Source organism: Xiphophorus couchianus, chromosome 2 (genome assembly GCF_001444195.1).
Source record: "Xiphophorus couchianus chromosome 2, X_couchianus-1.0, whole genome shotgun sequence".
NCBI lineage: Eukaryota > Metazoa > Chordata > Actinopteri > Cyprinodontiformes > Poeciliidae > Xiphophorus > Xiphophorus couchianus.
The window spans coordinates 21,192,871-21,212,328 of record NC_040229.1 but is presented as its reverse complement, the minus strand read 5'-3'; the positions used below and the strand labels follow the sequence as shown (position 1 = coordinate 21,212,328).

At 38.0% G+C, this 19,458-nt stretch overlaps 2 protein-coding genes across 3 annotated transcripts in view; one reads left to right on the top strand and one right to left on the bottom strand.

The window, feature by feature from the left end:
* The window catches only part of btbd11b (BTB (POZ) domain containing 11b), an 82,240-nt gene extending 77,439 nt beyond the window's left edge, over positions 1–4,801 (bottom strand). Inside the window, exon 1 of one of the 2 annotated variants that reach the window (XM_028035931.1) lies at positions 3,603–4,801. In XM_028035931.1, the coding sequence (XP_027891732.1) occupies positions 3,603–4,455 (853 nt within the window). In that variant the 5' untranslated portion in view covers positions 4,456–4,801. The remainder of the gene's footprint in view (positions 1–3,602) is intronic. The other variant, XM_028035936.1, reaches the window with a different exon arrangement.
* Positions 4,802–8,820: 4,019 nt separating this feature from the next.
* On the top strand, positions 8,821–18,995 carry cry1b (cryptochrome circadian regulator 1b). Its single transcript, XM_028035939.1, has 11 exons — positions 8,821–9,536; positions 11,423–11,531; positions 12,291–12,433; positions 12,557–12,741; positions 13,161–13,249; positions 14,038–14,178; positions 14,302–14,613; positions 15,659–15,810; positions 16,101–16,303; positions 17,682–17,810; positions 18,159–18,995. The coding sequence occupies exons 1-11, from the start codon at positions 9,361–9,363 to the stop codon at positions 18,242–18,244; spliced, it is 1,725 nt and encodes a 574-aa protein (XP_027891740.1). The 5' UTR covers positions 8,821–9,360; the 3' UTR covers positions 18,245–18,995.
* The last annotated feature ends 463 nt before the right edge of the window (positions 18,996–19,458 follow it).

The following is a 19,458-nucleotide window of genomic DNA, read 5'->3' as shown; positions in this document are numbered from 1 at the left end:
TGTATTCTGTCATCCTAGAGCCGACATTAAGTTCTACAATGATTTGAGCAACAGTTACTCATCTGTTTGACTGGAGTACACGTGATGGCCTTCACTCCCTACCATACGTCACCGAGCGTCAGCTGCCCGTGACTTTATCACCGGTTAACCACCGCTCCTTCCTTGCACCTCCGCTTTTAATACATACTGAACACTGCAGACCCGGAACACAACATAAGAGCAATGGAGATGCATCGAACCAGCTGGCTAACCAATTCAACCCCTCTGATGTTCAAATGCTTCCACTTGACAGTTCATCCTGCTTCCAACACGACCAGATGGAAGATAAATGTTTACTTAACCCCTGACATGCCATAAAATTATGATGGTGGTGGTAAAGTGCTAATTGTTATGAAAGTTGCTTAAAGGATTTAAACTCTGGTTAGACAATAAAAAGTATAAAGGAACACAAAAACACAATTGGCTTTTGATGAAGATAAAGCATATGCTTGTTGAGGGATACTTGAAATTGTTCAGGGTGTGTACTTCTTTTTTCCAGTGTAACCTCATTACTAAGATAAAGACAAGACAGGGAGGAACCCGCTGAGGTAACAACCTTATTGGATTTGTGACAGCACAGAAATGGAAATCGTCTTTGGTGGATGAGATGCAATAAAGATATTCATAAGAGCTTCCTCACAAAGCTGGGTCACCAGCACCATTGCCTAATACAAAAAAATCACCTCAGTAACTCCCGCTTGGCAAAGGGAGACAGATAGAATAAATGGAGCGGTGCAGGGTTCAATTTGGCGGGCAGAAGCTCTGCTAAGGTCAATCCAGCTTCTGCTTTACTGGTTTGGTTTTGGCAGAAGGACAAAAAAATGGCACTCTTTGCTTCCCCATCTCTAAAGTTGAAAGCAGAAAAGCCACTTTAGATTACTGAATGTTTCAGAATAAATCTTAGATTTTTTAGCATGTTGGCAAATAATCCATTGACATTTATACAATTCTATCCATTTTAATCTGTAATATCTACTCATTAATAGTAACTTGCATAAGCTTACAACAAGAAGTTAGCCAGCTGTACATGAGATTAAAGCTTCTGAAATGGGATTTTGTGTTTGTAAAGACTTATTTTCAAAGTTTAACGTTCAGAGCTCCAAAGATAACAGAGCAATTAAATCATGATGTAAATGATTTAATCATCTTCTTTGTTTTCTTTAACAGTGCTACCAAATTAATCATTTTTGCTTTGCATATTTCTAAGACCTCTATATTTTAAACAATGTATCAACTCTTGTATTAAATTCAATATTTGTCTAATGTCCTCTGATGGAGGATTTAAGCAGTACAGGTGACAAGTGCCAGTTTCATTTAAAGTCTATAATAGCAAGAAGCAGTTTTCATGGAGTGCAAAGTTTTGAAAGACTTGCTGCAGAAAGTTAAAGTGAAATGATTAATTTTGACCCCTTATTACACTCACAAAATAATAACATCTTGTTAGTGTTTTGAAGTAAAATTGACAAAAAGTGTGAGTATAAACTGCAAATTGTTTACTCAAAAAGGACAGGCTATTTTCTACATTTGACAACAGTCTCCTGTATTCTCTATATGTCCAGAAGACATTTTCCTATTCTATTCTATTCCATGAATAGAATAGAATAGAATAGAATAGAATAGAATAGAATAGAATAGAATAGAATAGGAAAATGTTTTCTATTCTATTCTATTCCTATAGAATTTGTTAACTGTTGTATTTAGGGGCCAGGCTATTAATGGCAGGACAAGTTAAACAAACAACATCCAAGATGGGTGCTGTACAATTCTACGTACGTGTCCAACTGATTTAATGAGATACAAACAATCAGAAGTGCAAATACTGTTTGATAAAGCCACTCTCTTCCTGCAGCCATATTGAATTGAGTTGATATGGGATCTCTGACTTAACAAGTCTGCAATTCATGAAGAATTCAGACGTAAGAGTCAAGCTCCAGTAGATTTCTCGGAAGTAGAACTTGTGAGATTTTCACTACTAAATACAAATTGGAAACCACATTTTCTGAACTGCTAACACCCTATTACTCTGCATGTAATGTGGGGTTGGCCATTATAGAACCTTTGACTGAAAACTCTCAAAAATGACATTAATAAATTAGAGCTTTTCCACCAAAGGAACAACACGGAGTCCACACAAAACAATGATTAAACGCTACATAAAGGAGAATCTGGTTCAAAAGTACAGGCAACCTTCCCATTTAAATGCTTCAATTTATTCAGCAAAGTACTCAAAATGTGAGTTTGGTTCTACACTATAGTCCAACACTTAACTTGGGTTTAATGCCCCGTGCCACTTTTCAGGCTATAAGGGTTATGTCGACATTCTGCATGTTCCAGTTGTTTCATTTGTGTCTAAGTCCTGCTCATTGTTCCCATGCACTGTTGAATGATGTCCTCGCCTTTTCTAGAGGGGAAGGTTTGGATACTGGCCACGTGAACAACAGAATCCCATATTCAAGACAGCAAAACAGTGCTCATACTCATTGATATCTAACTCCATGGCACTTGTCTCTAGATTTTGTTTTTGGTATGTGTCATAGTATGTGAGCAGTGTGTAAGTTTAACGTAAGCCATCCAAAGAAAGTTAGACAATTCTGCACTGTTCTCAGCAGCTGGAAATGGAAACAAACGTCTAACACGTCTGACATATAAAACCAGTGGAACAGTGAAGGTAAACCGTTCTCGACACAATGACAGCTTCCTCTCAGTGATTCATAAAAACAGTCAGTCTTTCTTGCTCCCTGTCTATCTGTCTGTCTCATCCCTCTCTCATTCACTCTGTAGCTCAGTTTTATTTACATCAGTCTGCATAATGCATGACAGCACACAAGTCCCACAAGGCTTTTCATTATGTAAACCTGTTGCAAGAGGAACATCCATCATTACACGGGCTTTGTTTGAGTAGTTTCTGATTGGGAAAGCAGGAGTAAACTCTAATGGCAATTTTACATTTCTAAGCCAAGAAGTGAACGTAGAATTTGTAAAGTGTTTTGCGGATCTGTTAGTGGTACAAATGGCTACAAGAATGAAAGAGAACCGCCCCCTACTTCTTGGGAGGAAAAACCCACTTCTGCAGGAAATCACTGATGGACACCAGCAGGGAGGGGCCCTTTAACAAAAAGCTCTGAGAATGAATCACTGAACCTGAGTGTATTGGCTCTACCCTTATCAGTATGCACATTAAGAAAACAACTGCATGTAATTTAAGATTGATATCAGGCAGTTGTGTCTGCAGTGCCTGGAGAGAAAAGGAGGCAATGGTGATAAGAAAAGAATGATCCTCCTTTCTCCCCTTCACATTTCTGTCATTCATTACCTGCCTGCATATCCTTGTACTCTTAGCAGCATTGCAGCTGAATGCATTAAGATTAAACGTCATCAAGTATAGTGACGACGAAAAGGCTCAAACTTCTCCTGCACTCGGAGAAAGGACTTGTTAATTTGCGAGTTTCTCTTTATTCACTTGTTAGTCACCAAGTGAAGATATTTAACTATAAGCTATTTTTTACAGATTGCTGAAGAGTAGAAACACCCTGTTGCACCGACTTCCAGCCCTCATAACTCACCACTCGCATTCTTCCCGCAGATCAGGTGTTGCCAGGGCTGCACCGACCCCCACACCTCTGCGTCGCCGTTGACGGCCTGCTCCAGGACCTCCACCGTGAACTTGGGGATCCCGTTGTCGCGCTCCAGCAAGGCGCTGCGCAGCACCCGCGCGTACACCTCGCGGAAGAGGCTCTCCATGCAAGCGGCCAGGTAGATGGCCGCATGCTCGTGGATCCTGACCGCGACCCTGCTGTCCACCATCCACCTGAAGAACTTCCCCACGTTGAAGATAAGCCCGCAGCGTGCCGACTTGCCTCGGCTGAACTTGTCCTCGTCCGTGCTCATGTTGTACATGGACAAGGCACTGACGGCCGCGCCGATACAGCTCATCGAGACGCTCCATGACAGGATGATCTTTATGGCACTTTGTACCTCGTATTTAGTGCATTTAGCGTAGCGCAAGCTCAGGCGCTGCGCCTCCTTGGCGACCCTGACCAGGACTCGGCTGACCAGCACCGAGAGCCTAAGCAGGACGTCCTGAGGGGGCGTCGGAAGACTCATCTCCTCGTCCTTGCACAGCGCGCTTGCAACTTCCCCGAGGCTCCATGGCACATCCTCAAGCTCGGGTAGTTTAGCGCACTGCCCGCTGCACTCCAGGATCTCGGCGTCCTCAACCAGGACCGTGTTAACAGTGTCCAGACTGTTGTGTCGACTGTGCATTGAGTCGGTTAAATGCCAGTAATTCCCCCCATGTGCCTCTGAGCAGCACAGCGACGCACTGGACGATCTGAAGGAGTCAGCGGCTCCACCATAACCAGAATCTAGCGTCAAATCCTCCAGGGTCCTCGCTGCTGACTTGCTACTCCTTGCCATAACTGCACTTCATAGCTACTGTAGAAAAAGAAGAGCTTGGGGGAGAGTGGGGAGAAATGCTCAAAAGATGGTAGTTTGGAATCGCCTTGCACGGGTTCTGCTCACTGATTCGTTGTTGCCTTTTTTGTTTGTTTGTTTTTTTCCTTTGAGGAAAGTCCATCCAAGCCTGAAGTAGAAAGTTAGATTGCAGTATTTTACTTCAGCGCATCAACCGTGCTGTACCAACGCAGAGCCTGACACATGGAGGCGGGGCCCTGGAGAAAATGAGAATACCCCTCAACCAATAGACTCTTGGGAAGGGACAAGAAAAGAGTTCTAATTGGTTTGCTTTAAAGGATCAATAAAGGAAACGTAGCTCATGACCAAAAAAATAACGGACATGATAACTGGAGATCATGAAAGGATTTTTTTTATTTTATTTTATTTTTTGCTTTTTAATTAAAATTGTTTTGGCAAGAAGAACTAAACTTAATAACAACAACAACAATAACAATAATAATAATAACACTAGTGGAGGCATAATAACAGATCTTTTCTAAGGTAAATGCAAAACAAATGCACTGCAGCACGTAATGACTGAACCTTTGATTCAAAAGCAGCTGATTGATTGTGTTCATGGTTAAGAGACAAGTTCGAAAGAGTATCAGGCTATATGGGCCCATGTCTGATCGTAACATGATTCAGTACCATTAATAATAGATTGCATGCATAATGCATCGTCGTTTCTCTGAAGGAGAACTCATCGAAAAGATCCAATATTCTTTCTAGGACATGTGCTCTCTAGATGATCCTCAAGGTCTAACTTGGACTTCAGCTTCTTCAATGGACACCGACTGCCTTCTTACCGCAGTGAAAGGACACAAAGTTCAGATGAGAAATCTGCAGTCATACTCGGAAAGATAAGTGTGGTAATTCAGTTTTATGTAGTGATTATGGCAAAAAAAGAGAAGAAATTAAGGAATGAACTGCGTCAATGCAGAGAGAGTAACATCCTGAGGTCATGACAGAGAAATAATGTAAACAAGCTGCAAGGACTGCTCACTGAGTAGGGTGAGTTTGCATTACAGATGCAGCAGAAAGCTTCTGCAATTGACAGCAGAGTGCTTATGTGACTGGAGCAACAGTGAACCCTGGTGTTGGGGTGATTAACAACAGTGCTTTTTTTCCCCCAAACAAATTACATTCTGACAAATTTAGAAAAATATAGAAAAATTCTATAGCTATAAATAACCAGAATTGTAAAGGAAAGGACATTCAGATGTCAGAATGGTCCAGTCAAAGTAAAAACCCATATGTGAGAATCTGTCACAAAACTAGAAATCATCAATTTAAAGATGCTTCCAATCCAGTTTGACTGTTTGAGCTGTTCTACAGAAATAGGTAAAAATTTCTCCCTGGATGTGCAAAAAGGGAATGCATCAGAAGATCTGCAGCTTTAACTGCAGCAAAGGTGGAAATATTAAGTGAATGCAGATATACAGCTTTCTTTTCAGACCTTCATTTGTAAGAAATTTGGGAAAAGAAAATTTACCATCTTTACTGGAAACTGGTTTGTATTGATCTGTGTCATGAAATCAACATAAAATACATTGAAGTTTGTGGCCGTAACATAACAAACTGCAAAAACTATACATATTTTTGCAAGTAGTGTATATGTAGCTAATTCATAGCTGTAGAAAATCAGCAAAACCCTCTGCAAAATGGCTAATTAAAAAATAAAAACATACAATTACTAATGTGTGCAACATCAAACATGTTTGTGTAAAAAGAGAAGGAGGAGTCTACCATACATCTGCTTTGAAACAAGATGAGGCAAACACACCTACGTATGCTAAGATGAAATTACATCTTTGTAGCTCATTAGAAATTACCACACATAATAATATCAAAAATGTGAAAATTGTGGATTTATTTCATTATAAAGAAGTTGTCAGCTGTAACATTTTTGAGTGCTTAACAGACAAAAAGCCGAGGCGGTGATTGTAGTTACATCCCTGGTACCATTATGAAGTGCTCCATTTAACTTAAATTAAATTAATTAAATTATTTTTTTCCACTTTAAAAACCTTCTGAAATTAAAATTTTATAAAATTGTGACCACAAATCCAAAAGTTGGTCTTTCAAGCGCAATCAAGACACTGAAATGCTTCTGGTGGGTCAGCATAAAGGGAGAGTACAAAGCTTCCTTGGTGGAAAAATTGCTAATCTAATTAAAACCCACCACTAAGCAGTTTTGGCACAAACCAGTGACCTGGTTTCCAACCATTGTGCTGCTATGGTTTGTGGCATGTTGGTCTGCTCTTCTGCCTGCTAGTTCATACCAGTTTATCATTACAAGAGTGCTATCTTTATGCTATTGGAGATGGAAGTAGTTATCTTTAATCAAAAACTTTATTAATAAACCTTTGCTAAGCGACACATTTGTTTAAATGTTATCACGCTGGCTGCCATACCTTGACACTCCACAGTCACAGAAAAAATAATCTAAAACTAACATTCTAAATTTGACCCTAATCAGCTGTGTGGTCAGTTAGCTTAGATGTGTTTGTTTTAGAAAAAGCAAAGCATTCAGGGACAATCGTATTATTCTTTCAATCACACAAGTAAATATACTATTAAAACTTACAGGAAAATTTTAATTTTAGATATAAAAGTAAATGAAGAGCCAAGCTGTTCAGCTAAAAAGACTTTGTTTCAAAGCATCTCACATTATTTTCTTGGTCAGATTGCCATCTAGTGTCAGTTTGTGAAACTGCAAGTAAAAGTTAAGTTTGTGCAGTTAATTTTGATCGTATTTATTAGTGAAAGAAATAAAATTTACCTGAAGAGGACCTGAAGCAATTCTCTTGACCAGAAATAGTGAAGGAACAAGAGGTCTAAAGGCATAAGACTTGTTTTTCTTGTAACATGGGTCTCCAGTTTTTCCCACTTATCACCCCTAAATTGGCCCCAATTTTCTTAATCTTGGTGATTAATCCGTACTTACATAAGAAATCAGTCTTATCCACTGATTTTGTCCACCTCAGCAATGGACTAATTTTGCATAAACGTGTTTAAACATGGATTTCTTTTCCACACATATTAAATGTTCTCAAATTAATTATTTTTGTTTGTTTCAACTCTGAAAGTAACCAAAAGTGTTTTTAAAACCTTGTCTCCGATTCTTGTTTTATTTAAATCTAATATTTATCTCCACATTTACATCTGGAGTATAAACTGGATTTGAAACACTGAAGAGCAGTGTTGTTTTACGCAGCAAACAAATTGTATCAACAAAAACGTGCATTCAGAGTAAAACGTCATGACATCCTACCCCTGAATAATTGAGGTTGAGGAAACTGGCTACATGAAAAGCACCTACATTAGACTTAGACTGACTTTATTATCATTTTGCATGCACAGGGTGTATACAGATCGAAATTTCATTGCATAAGGCTCAGAACAATGTTTTGAGGTTCTAATGTTATGAGGTTACTCCGGGATATAAATCTAAATATAAAATATAAAGTGCAGGAATGACAGTAAAATAGAAGTTATTTAGGGTTAGGGTTAGGTTGTCTAACCTTTTCCCTCAGCAAATTATTCCCAAAGCATCACACTTCCAACTCTAAGCTTTGCATTTGGCATGAGGTTTCTCTTGTGGAATGATGCTTGGCTCATACTAAACATGTCCACTGTTCTGGTGTTCAAATAATTACGTTCCATAATATCCCATAAATTCTGATATTTGTCTACATTCTCTCTGGAATGGCCTACTCATTTTTTTTTATAAAGGCCTACTCTGTGCCAAAATACAATAAGTATTATTCTGGATAATAGGGGTTTGTTTATTTATTCTTTTAAATTACTTCCTGTAATAACAACAAATGCTCCCGTGTTACACGCGTTCAGTAGAATCCATGTCACAGCTGACAGTTTTATGTAATTTAACGTGACTCACATCGGTTTGAGATTATCGCTCCTACGGATGGGCGGGGATGGCCGTGACCGAACGAACGTACTGTTCCTGTTTCACCCCTGCGACCGCTATGCTAAATCAAGCGCACCAATTAGAATGAACCTCGCCGTGTGGCGCGTGACCATCCGGGTACTTCTGTGTAGTCATATAACTGCAACTAAGGCCTCTGATTTGCTGCGCGTAAAGTACGTTTCTGTAAGTTATTTCAGGGTTTTACACTACAAAAAGACGCATCCACACAAACTATGTTGTATTTAGACTTTAAATCTGATGATTAACAAATGCAGTTTAACGAAAAACGCCATGTAATCGACGGCTGTGAAGCACATTACGGAAACGTGACTGAGAAAGTCTTATATAACTTCCAGTTCTGACCAATCAGGGCGCCTGGTTTCTTCCTTCTTGTGCCTGTGGGTGGAGATGTTGACACGCAGAAGAGGCATCTTGTAGGTAGCTGTTAACACGCGTAGTGTACATTTACAGCGTTTACTGTGTTCGTATTTTAAAATAGTTGTCAAATTTACCTGCGTTAATTATAGAGCTAGCAATAAACCGTAAACCTTCGGACGTTTTGAAGGTTTTTTTTGCGTTTTAGCAACGTGGGTTTGAGCCATCTGAAGGTGTCGTATTTCTACACTCGCTTTTTCTTCAGTTGTCGCTACTAGCTTGAAATAGTTTCATTTTTAGCTTTTTTTTCGTGGGTGTTTTCACTGTGTTCCGGGGTTTATCTGCCGTCTCCACATGCAGCCAGAGCTGCTCAGCAAACCCAACTCTGTGGATAAAGTCATGGAGCAAGGTTAAACTGGACAAACCTGCCAAAAACTGCGGAGCAGGTTGAATATCTTTCGTTTTTGTCTACTGACAGAACAAAACGTGAACGGACACCCTCTTTGGTTTGTTTTTGTTTTGCCGCTGGGAGGACCACCCTCTTTATTTTCAACGCTGCGATGAAGAATTCAGACAGCATGGGAGTCAACACCATCCATTGGTTTAGGAAGGGACTGCGACTGCACGACAACCCGGCTCTGAGGGACTCTATCCGGGGTACTGACACTCTGCGATGCATCTACATCCTGGACCCATGGTTCGCTGGTTCCTCTAGTGTTGGCATCAATAGATGGAGGTAAGAGTTTGGACAGGATGGGTCATAAAGATATTTATCTGAACGCCTCCACGGGGACTTAGTGGACCAACTTCTGCTGGATTTAATTAGACGGTATGAATTAGATGCTACGAAATTACTTTTGCTCAGCTGAAGGCTTTCTGTGTGGGGTTTGCATGTTCTCTGAATGCATGTGTGGGTTCTCTCTGGGTACTCTGGCATCCTTCCTCCATCCAAAGAAAACTGGAGATAAGCACCAGCCCAGCAAGGATTAGGCAGGTATGAAAAATAGATGGACGGATGGAAAATAAATATCTTATGAATCATTAACTTTAAGGTCAACCTCCTGATTCTTTATTTAATCCAAAGTTTGAATAGAAACCATATAACTATTTATATATATATATATATATATATATATATATATATATATATATATATATACAGTATGTATGTATATATATATATATATATATATATATAACTAAGAATAAGGAATCATTTACAATGACTTTATGATTATAATACTGTCAAATATTAATTATTGTACTCCTGATGTGATGATCTCCTGTGTGACTGACTATTTAAAAACACTTTGAAATTTAGATGCTTATCCTACATTATTTACTTGTTTTGCGGCACTTCTCACAGAAGAAGGATCCCAACAAGTTGTGAAGCTGCTACGCTGAAATACTTACTAACCTGGTATTCATCACAATCAATCATTTGCATTTGAGTTACTTGAGAACTGTAGATAATGTGTTTTACATTTTTTATTATTATTTGATTATAAAAGTTTTTCTCCAAATCTCAGTGCTATTCACAAAATAACATTTATCATCTGCCATTTTTAGAAATTCACATTCTTCATTTATAATCTGTTAGTTCATGGTCTCGTGGTCTTTCATATTATAGAGAAACACTACTTTCAATTTATCCAAGTGAATTTCTTTTGTAGACCCAGTTTTATTAGAAGCAGAAAATGGATTCTCTACCACCCATGCATTGGTTGCTATTCTCTCTGGGTTGTGTCTTTTGCATTTATTGATAGAGTATACATCTGTAGACTCATAACTGTGCAGAATCACAGTGCAAGCACGGTGATGTTATCCACTGCACTGCAGTGAGTCAGCCCACTTGGAGGGGATCAACCAGAGAACAGCTTGCATCTCAAAACCAGTACAACTAAGAAGCTGATTGTTGATTCCAGCTGACTTGGAAGAAATCACCATCATCTATGTCATTAATAAACACAAGTGGAAAAATTTAAAGATTCCTAGGAATGTGAACCTACTTGCAATTTAATCATTCATTTTATTTGTATTTACACTGTTAACCATCATATCTTTGATACATCATGTTCTGTATGAAAATTGTAGATTTTCCGCAGTTAATCTGGTGCTATGTGGCAGTAGCCACGTGTTGTTTCAGCCCAAATTATTTTTTGAACTCGGATTTCATTTCAACTAATGTTATCTAGGCACTAACAGTGTAGACCATTCTTGTCTTGGTTAATGCTCTAGGCAAAGAGTTGCCGGTCTAATCACCATATTGCTAGTTCTTCTTAGCCGTTCAGTTTTCATGTTAGACTCAGAAACAGTGTCAATGTGCCAATGTTTTTATGTGGTTTACTTTTTAAACTAACTTGTCAACCATCATTTTAGAGGTTCTCATTGAAACAGTGATAGTCTCCTATAATTCAGGGGCCCTGGGCTGTTTTTCCCTAACATGATCCAGACATGATGCAGTCATAAAAATAAGTGTCTGAGTTGTGCAGTATTTCCAACCTCTAAAGAGTTCATTCAGATCAACTATGCTTGTCAGTACTGATCTTGTGATTGCATTTTGTGTATCTGTCAGCATAAAATATAAGTCATTTGGTAACGTCTGTCCTTCTGTCTTCTCAGGTTTTTGCTGCATTGTTTAGAGGATTTGGATGCAAGTCTGCGCAAACTTAACTCCCGCTTGTTTGTGATCAGAGGTCAACCCACAGATGTCTTCCCTCGTCTTTTTAGGGTATGAAAATTACTTCCAAGTTTTTGTTAATCTAGGTAAATATGAGAATTAACTAATGTGTTTTTCCGAAAAGTAAAACCATAAGGTTAAATAAATGGTGAAATTGAATTAAGTTTAACATTTTATATACATCTAGAACTTAATGCAATATATATATAAGCTAACATAACTAATGAGTCAAAACGGATAAAATACAACATTAGATCAAGTTCACTCAAGGTTCAATAAAAGTATATGAAAATACAAACTTTAGCAGTGTAATTCTACAGCATTGTGGTTGTTAAAAGTGATTCAAGAAGCCATTAATTAAAACATCTAACATATCAGTACAAGGACGAATAAGGTAATGGTACAATAGAGGCAGCATTACAGGGTAAATCAAGTAAACAATTATAAGAAGTCTATAAATCAGATACTTTTTTCTTGAAAAAAAAATTAACTGATTACATTTTCCAGCAAGTCAAAAACATTTTCATTTGGATAGTTTTAAGTTTTGTGCTGCCCTTCATTACTGTTTGTGATTGTGTTGATTATTCTACTTATCTGTTTTAATAAAAGATGGATTTGTGACAATGTCTAAGTTTTTTCATACCCTGTTATAAACCAAATATGGACAGAATTCTGTATTGACAATCAGATTTTGGTGTTTGTACATTCATGCCGGTTTGGACAAATTTATGATGTTAAATAAAACTAATTGTATTTAAACACATTCCAGTATTGTGTTTCTCAGACTTTATGCAATAATTTGTTTCCTAGGAATGGAATATTGCGCGGTTATCCTATGAATATGACTCTGAGCCATTTGGAAAGGAACGTGATGCTGCCATCCAGAAACTAGCCAGTGAGGCTGGCGTGGAGGTCACTGTCCGGATTTCACACACGCTCTATAACCTGGACAAGTGAGTTAGTCTGGATTATTTGTTGGGACAATTTCCTGTGGCAATCAAACTATTTAAAACTGTTGTTGTCATACTATGTGTACATGTAAGGGCCTCTTTAAAACGCCTTTTTGTCTCTTAAAGGATTATAGAACTCAATGATGGTCAGCCTCCACTAACATATAAGCGCTTCCAGGCTATAATTAACCAAATGGATGCTGTGGAGCTGCCTGCAGAGACAATCATATCAAAAGTAATAAAAAACTGCACCACTCCAATTACTCATGATCACGATGACAAGTTTGGAGTTCCATCCCTTGAAGAGCTTGGTGAGCTTCTTCTTCATTTTAAGTTTGTGAAATGTGTTTATAGGCTCCGCCACCTATTTGTTTCGACCTAGAATGGTGATTTCCGATTCGTTCGTTAAGCTACACTATTTTTAGAGGAAAAAAGACAACTTCATTTTTCATGCCTAATATATAAACTCTGCTGCAGAATTTTAATTTTGACACATTTCTTGATTATTAATGAAATTGTCAAGCTTTTTAGCAAACCTCCCTCTTTGCTTTAAACCACAACTGTTAATACTTGTTTCATTATAGTATTAGTTTTTCCTATTCTCAAGATCAATGAATACTATTGGTCGGTTTACCTAAAATAACCCAGAATGTTGCAACTAGGTATACAAATCTAATTGATCCATCTCGTTTCTGAAAGCCATGAACTAACAACACTTTTCCTCTGGTAGGTTTTGAGACAGAGGGCCTCAGCACTGCAGTCTGGCCAGGCGGAGAAACAGAAGCCCTCATGAGATTAGAACGACATCTGGAGAGGAAGGTAAAAATTTACCTTTTTAAAGTACTGACCCGATGAAATACATATAATCATTGAATATATGGGAAAATAGCTTATTTCACAATCTAGTTTTTGAATAGTCAATTAATTTATGATTTTAACTTAGTTTTTTTGCTGTAAACATGTTGATATGAAGAGATAATTTTAGTACTAATTTCAATATATGGATTCTGTTCAGAGAGGACAGCAGAAGGTTAGGGGCTGTGTTTTTAATACGCCGGTTCTTCGTTACTTTAATGATGTGTAGTTACATCAAATTAACAGCCTTTTTTAGTTTTTTTACAGTATACAAATGACCCCTGTTCTAAAATTTAACAAATTATAACTGTTAATATTATCAATCATGATGGGTGTGCATAAAGAATAAAACACAATCAGCAATATTAAAAAAAATTATTGCTGATTGTGAAACTTACTTTTTCACCACATATAACTTGAAGTTCAAATTCAGATTTTTGAACAATTTTAAAGCAGCAAAGAATATCAGAAAATGTAGAATGAGAAGAGGAATTTCTCAGATGATAACTTCAAAAGCATATGGATGCTGGTAGAAGTGAATTTACAGTTGTAACAGATTACTGCTTTTACTGACTGAAAGGTCTTCTTTCAGAGCATTTTTATTTCTAATTAAGCCTCCAGTTTTGACTAGCATCAATTAATGAGCATCTCATTTCTTATGCCTGTAATCTATTCTCGTCAATTCTGTTCCTTTTGCAGTCAGCTATAAAAATGTTGCTGAAAGTGATAATATTTTCTAAATGTTTTTGCAGGCGTGGGTGGCAAACTTTGAGCGTCCTCGAATGAACTCCAACTCCCTGTTAGCCGCTCCTACAGGCCTCAGCCCGTATCTGCGCTTTGGATGTCTCTCCTGTCGGCTCTTCTACTTCAAACTCACAGATCTTTACAAAAAGGTAGAAATGATCCTGACAGATGAAAAACATTTCTTTGCAATATACGTTAGCTAAACGTATATTCTGTAATAACTGAAAATGTGTCATTATAACAAATAACAGGCTTGTTTCTTAATTTATCAGGTGAAGAAGAACAGCACACCGCCTCTGTCCCTTTATGGCCAGCTCTTATGGAGGGAATTCTTCTACACAACGGCCACCAACAACCCCTGCTTTGACAAGATGGAGGGAAACCCCGTGTGTCTTCAAATACCCTGGGACCGAAACCCGGAAGCACTGGCCAAGTGGGCAGAGGGACAAACAGGTTATCCATGGATCGACGCTATAATGACCCAGCTGAGACAGGAGGGCTGGATCCATCATTTGGCCCGGCACGCTGTGGCCTGTTTCCTCACAAGGGGAGACCTCTGGATCAGCTGGGAAGAAGGCATGAAAGTAAGAATAATGAGGAGAAGCATAAATCCACTTGCTGCCTGGAATTTACATGTTGTCATCGTGGGTATAAATGCCATATTTTGGAGGTTTTATGATGCAGGTGGTCCATTCGTTTTCAAGGGTGAAATTGAAGTGTACAGCACTTGTAGGTAAAACCAATAATTGGATGAGAAAGTTTGAAGTTGTTGTGGATTTAGTCTAATTTAGTCATATTTCAAAAATTATTATAAAAGACTCAAACAAGCAGACAGTCCCGCCCAAAGATTTTTATTCAAATGAGGAAATATTTCCTCAAAAATTAAGAAATATGTTTAAGCTGGTTGGTTTCTGGCACCAACACAATATCAGAACATTACCCACAAAGGTTTTGTACTGTTAAGTTCAAGGCCTTCCAGAACCTTAATGTTATACTGCTTAGTCCTTTGATGTAGATTTGGGATCATTTTTCCTGCTTTAATGTTTTATTTTGTGTCTAATCTTCATTCATTAGCAGCAGCTTTCAAATGAAGACTCCTCCTTTGTTGTTTTCAGATTTTGTACAAAAATCACAGGCAACAAATCAGCCTCACACATGATGCTGGTACTTACTTTTTTGGCACTTGGCATATTGTTCTTTGGCTTAAAGTCTCACTTGACTTTGCTAAACATATTTTTTTTCATTATGGCTAAAAAGCTCTATCTTTGTCTTGTTTAACACTAAAACCTTGCTGCAGCAGGCATTGGCCTCTCTGTTTGCAGCAACATTCAGTTTAGGTTTAATGTGTTTTTGGACCATACACTTACTTTTGGTCAGCATCCTCTCAGTCCATGGGAACATGGAACTTCCTCCCCTGTAGACAGTGGCACTGATGTTGCAGTAGTTTCTTGCTGTTTGCTGCAATCCGTTTATATGGCTCAGATGAAAGATGAACGTAATTAATTAAGATTAAGATAATTAAGATGAATTAAGTGAATGTAAACTTTTGACCCTATGTGTCACAATTAACTTCTCGGTTGAGTCATCTAAAACATTGGAATAAATGGAAGTATTGTTGTTTGTTCTCAGGTCTTTGAGGAGTTGTTACTTGATGCAGACTGGAGTGTAAACGCCGGCAGCTGGATGTGGCTTTCTTGCAGTTCATTTTTCCAGCAGTTTTTCCACTGCTACTGTCCCGTGGGATTTGGTCGACGCACTGACCCCAGTGGCGACTACATACGGTCAGTCACTGCTTTCACGTGAATATAAAAAATGTTGTCTTTCTTAAGGTTAGGATGTTTGTTTTGTGCTTCTCACAGAGATTAAACTGGGAAACCAAAATCTTATGGTTAACTTGTGCTTTTCTAAACCCTCACATGGGGGGAAGGAATGTCAGATGGTTTCACAAAATTGCAAAAATAGCAAGTGCATCTTGTATCTTCACTGTGCCTATGAAAAAGTTCCTTAATACAGTGAAAACAAAGGGTGCTTTGTCCCTGTGTTTTATTTTGTGCATCTTTCTTTTTTTCAGTCGTTACTTGCCTGTGTTGAGGGGTTTTCCTGCAAAATACATCTATGATCCTTGGAATGCCCCGGAGGATGTGCAAAAGGCAGCGAAGTGTATCATAGGAACCAACTACCCCAGACCCATGGTGAACCACGCCGAGGCCAGCCGCGTCAACATCGAGAGGATGAAGCAGATTTACCAGCAGCTCTCCTGCTACAAAGGACTGGGTAAAAGACTAGAGCTGGATGATTGTTAAATCTTCAAGCACACTGTAGATTAATATTAGATGCAATGAATGGCAGGTGCCTTCAATTTTTTAAGTTTTAACAAAGTTGAAGGCAGCTGTAAGAACAACTTATCTTTAGAAAAAAGAATGAGACAGATCTTCAATTTATTCCTACAGGCGATGGCCATCACAGCTATCGACCGTAATGAGTTGTCCTGCTTTGACACAAGCAGTTAGTCTCTCAGACACTAAGTCACATCGTCACATAACCTAGTAGATCTTGTTTCTTTCCTCTGACCCAAACTCTAGTAGAACAGGTCCAAAAATGTTCAGTCCCACCCATGCTTACAGTGACAACCTCATCTGTTTTACTACTTTAAGCTATAGCTGAATTCTTCTTCTCAATGCATTAACATTCCTCACAGTACAATCTGCTGCTGCGTTCTCCTCTCTTATGAAAGTTCTAAGTTTTCATACAGATAAAACAAACAAAATATTTATGTGGAGGAAAATAAGTAAGTTTATAAGTACAGCCCATTTCAAAATATAACCACTATTTACTTTTTGTCACATTACTACTTACCCACTTAACTCACTTCATCAGGAAAGCCAAGTTGCCACTACTTAGCATTTAATTGTAACCACTGAGACCATTTAGACATTAATGCCATTTATATTTGATTTCAGTGTGTTTGAACTCTTGATGTTGATGTTGTTGGGCAGAAATCTGTTTTCCCAGATAGCCGCCACACCCTTGCCGAAGGCACAGAGGGTCAGTGTCAGGGGACATCATCTGTGTAAATGCAAAGTAACAATCTATGTAAATAAAATGGTTGCAGGAAATTACGGTATGTTAAAAACCGTTAAGTAATGCAACTTTAGTTTTCCTTCATCAGTAGCGTTTCGAATGATTGTTTTTTGGTCTCATATGAGTGAAGCAGCTTCATAAACGTGTTTGCTGTGTCACCAGTGTGGCTTGTGGAAAACCTTTATTGAAAATTATGTATCCTTTTGTCTCGCACCTTAGTTATGGTCGATGTTGTGTTACTCTCACTCATACAACTGCAGTAAAGTACATTTGATTTTCTGGTTGTACTGTGACAAATGTGAAATAGTTCAAGGGCCATGAATACTTTTGCAAGGCAAACTATCATTATTCTGAAGGGCAATTTGTTTTACGGCTGGTAGTAAAGCATGAAACACATAAGCACACGTTGTTCACTTTACCAGTGTTTTATACTTAATATGAGTAATTGCTGATGTCTCTGTGCATGTCAGATGGCAGCTTGGTCGAATAATTTAATCCCATGTAGGAGCATTTCTAAATTTTAATTTAAAGCTACATGATGAATAAGCATGAAATACTGTTTATGTTTCAGGGCTACTTGCAACTGTTCCAGCAAATCCTAACAATGGTGCAAATGGTAGCAACGTTGGAGGAGCCAATGCTTACTCTGCTGTAAGGTCCTTTGAAAGCCCCCTGTTGCAGGAGGGAACATCTCAAACAGGTACGGCAACTTTAAGAATACAATTAAGTTGTGCATTATTCTCAGTACGCTGTGATTTTTGCAGAAGAATCATCATATTATTCAAGACTAAAATTGATTCTCATGAGACTAGAGCGTGATACCCAGCATTTAGAATGTGGCCTTGCAGAGCTGCTCTAGGTTGTTTACAAGTGTTAGATGAATATAATGAGTTATTATGAAGCATCTCTAATACTCTGTGAGGAGAAAAGTGTAATATATCTTCAGCACTATAATAGGCTGTCAGCATTTTTTGTCACTCATCAATGAAAGCTGCTTGCTAATGTGTCTGAAATCTTGTCGATGTCTCTCCTGTGTCATATTTGATAGTTGGAAGGAGACAGTCCTCGCAGAAACGCCGTCATGAAGAGACGGAACCTGAATGCAGCTTCAAATCCTGGAAGCACAGCAAATAGCTTGGGATATTAATAATGGATATTAATAATCCCTCACATAGTTTCTGTTCCATGTTCTCCGGTAGCAACAATTAACTCCTGCCGAATGACGATGGAGATGAGACCGTTAATCTGCTGGTACCATTCAGTATTTCTTTTATGCAGGAAGTTTTAAACATCAAGTGAATTGTGAGTGCTTCCATTTTAGATATTGCTTGTTGACATGTGTTAGTTACAGGATGGGAGCTGTTTTACCTCTCAGGTACAACGTCATAAAACTGTAATATATCAGACCAAACCATGCAAAAATGACACAGCCTGTTGTCTTCCACTGCAGTGTGTAACTGCAAGAATGATGAACCTCCCAAACAATAATATTTCTTCACATCATTTAGCATTTTGATGGAAGAGTAAAGCATTCTCTTAAACTCATACACATAAATAAAACGCCTGTTGTTTCAGCACAACAATGAACAATTTGGAGTTTTCATTCCACAAAAGTTGAGATTTATTTTCTGAGCTAAGAGTCTTATGTACAGTAGAAGCCAGTCAATATTAATCATTTTGTAAATATTTGGAACTGATTTTATGTTTTTGTATATTTTGCTGTGGTCTCAAAAAAGTCTGTGAACAAAGGTACTGAAATGTAAAGATTATAATTTAAATATATATTCTTTTGTCACCTCAGTGATCGTAAATGTGTTTTGTATAAATAATGACAATTTTCTGAATGTTTTGACATGACAATAAAAGACAAAAAATGATAAAGTTTTGCCTTTGATTTTGTGGGATAGAGCTTCCATTTTTCTGTTCACCAAAGGAAATGCAGTAATCGGATATTTAAATGCAATGGTTCTTGGTGGCATTTTAGAATTGAAATGACTCCATAAAACAACAAGTCAGGCCTTTTAGCGAAATGAAATGCAGCTGAAGTCATTGAAATATGTCTGCATTTCCTGCAGCGACTGGTCAGATTGGAGCTCCATTGAAGAGTATGCAATTCCCCTTGAAGTATACCCAAAAAGTATACACTAAAGAATAATTTTAAACAAATTATTTTAACTTTCCAAAAACCTAGTTTCATTTTCATTAACTCATTTTATAATGCAAGAATTAATCACATGAAAATTTAGAAATTTTTTCATATATAATTTTAAGTTTTTCACTTTTTGTTTTTATAAGGTTTCCTTTTTCAAGAAAATATCACGAGAATTAACACATCTAAAAGCTGCAGG

Coding starts and splice junctions, on each gene's coding strand:
- cry1b (XM_028035939.1), top strand. CDS start 9,361: ATGAAGAATTCAGACAGCATGGGAGTCAACACCATCCATTGGTTTAGG. Junction 9,537..11,422: donor GTTGGCATCAATAGATGGAG/GTAAGAGTTTGG, acceptor CTGTCTTCTCAG/GTTTTTGCTGCATTGTTTAG. Junction 12,434..12,556: donor ACGCTCTATAACCTGGACAA/GTGAGTTAGTCT, acceptor TGTCTCTTAAAG/GATTATAGAACTCAATGATG.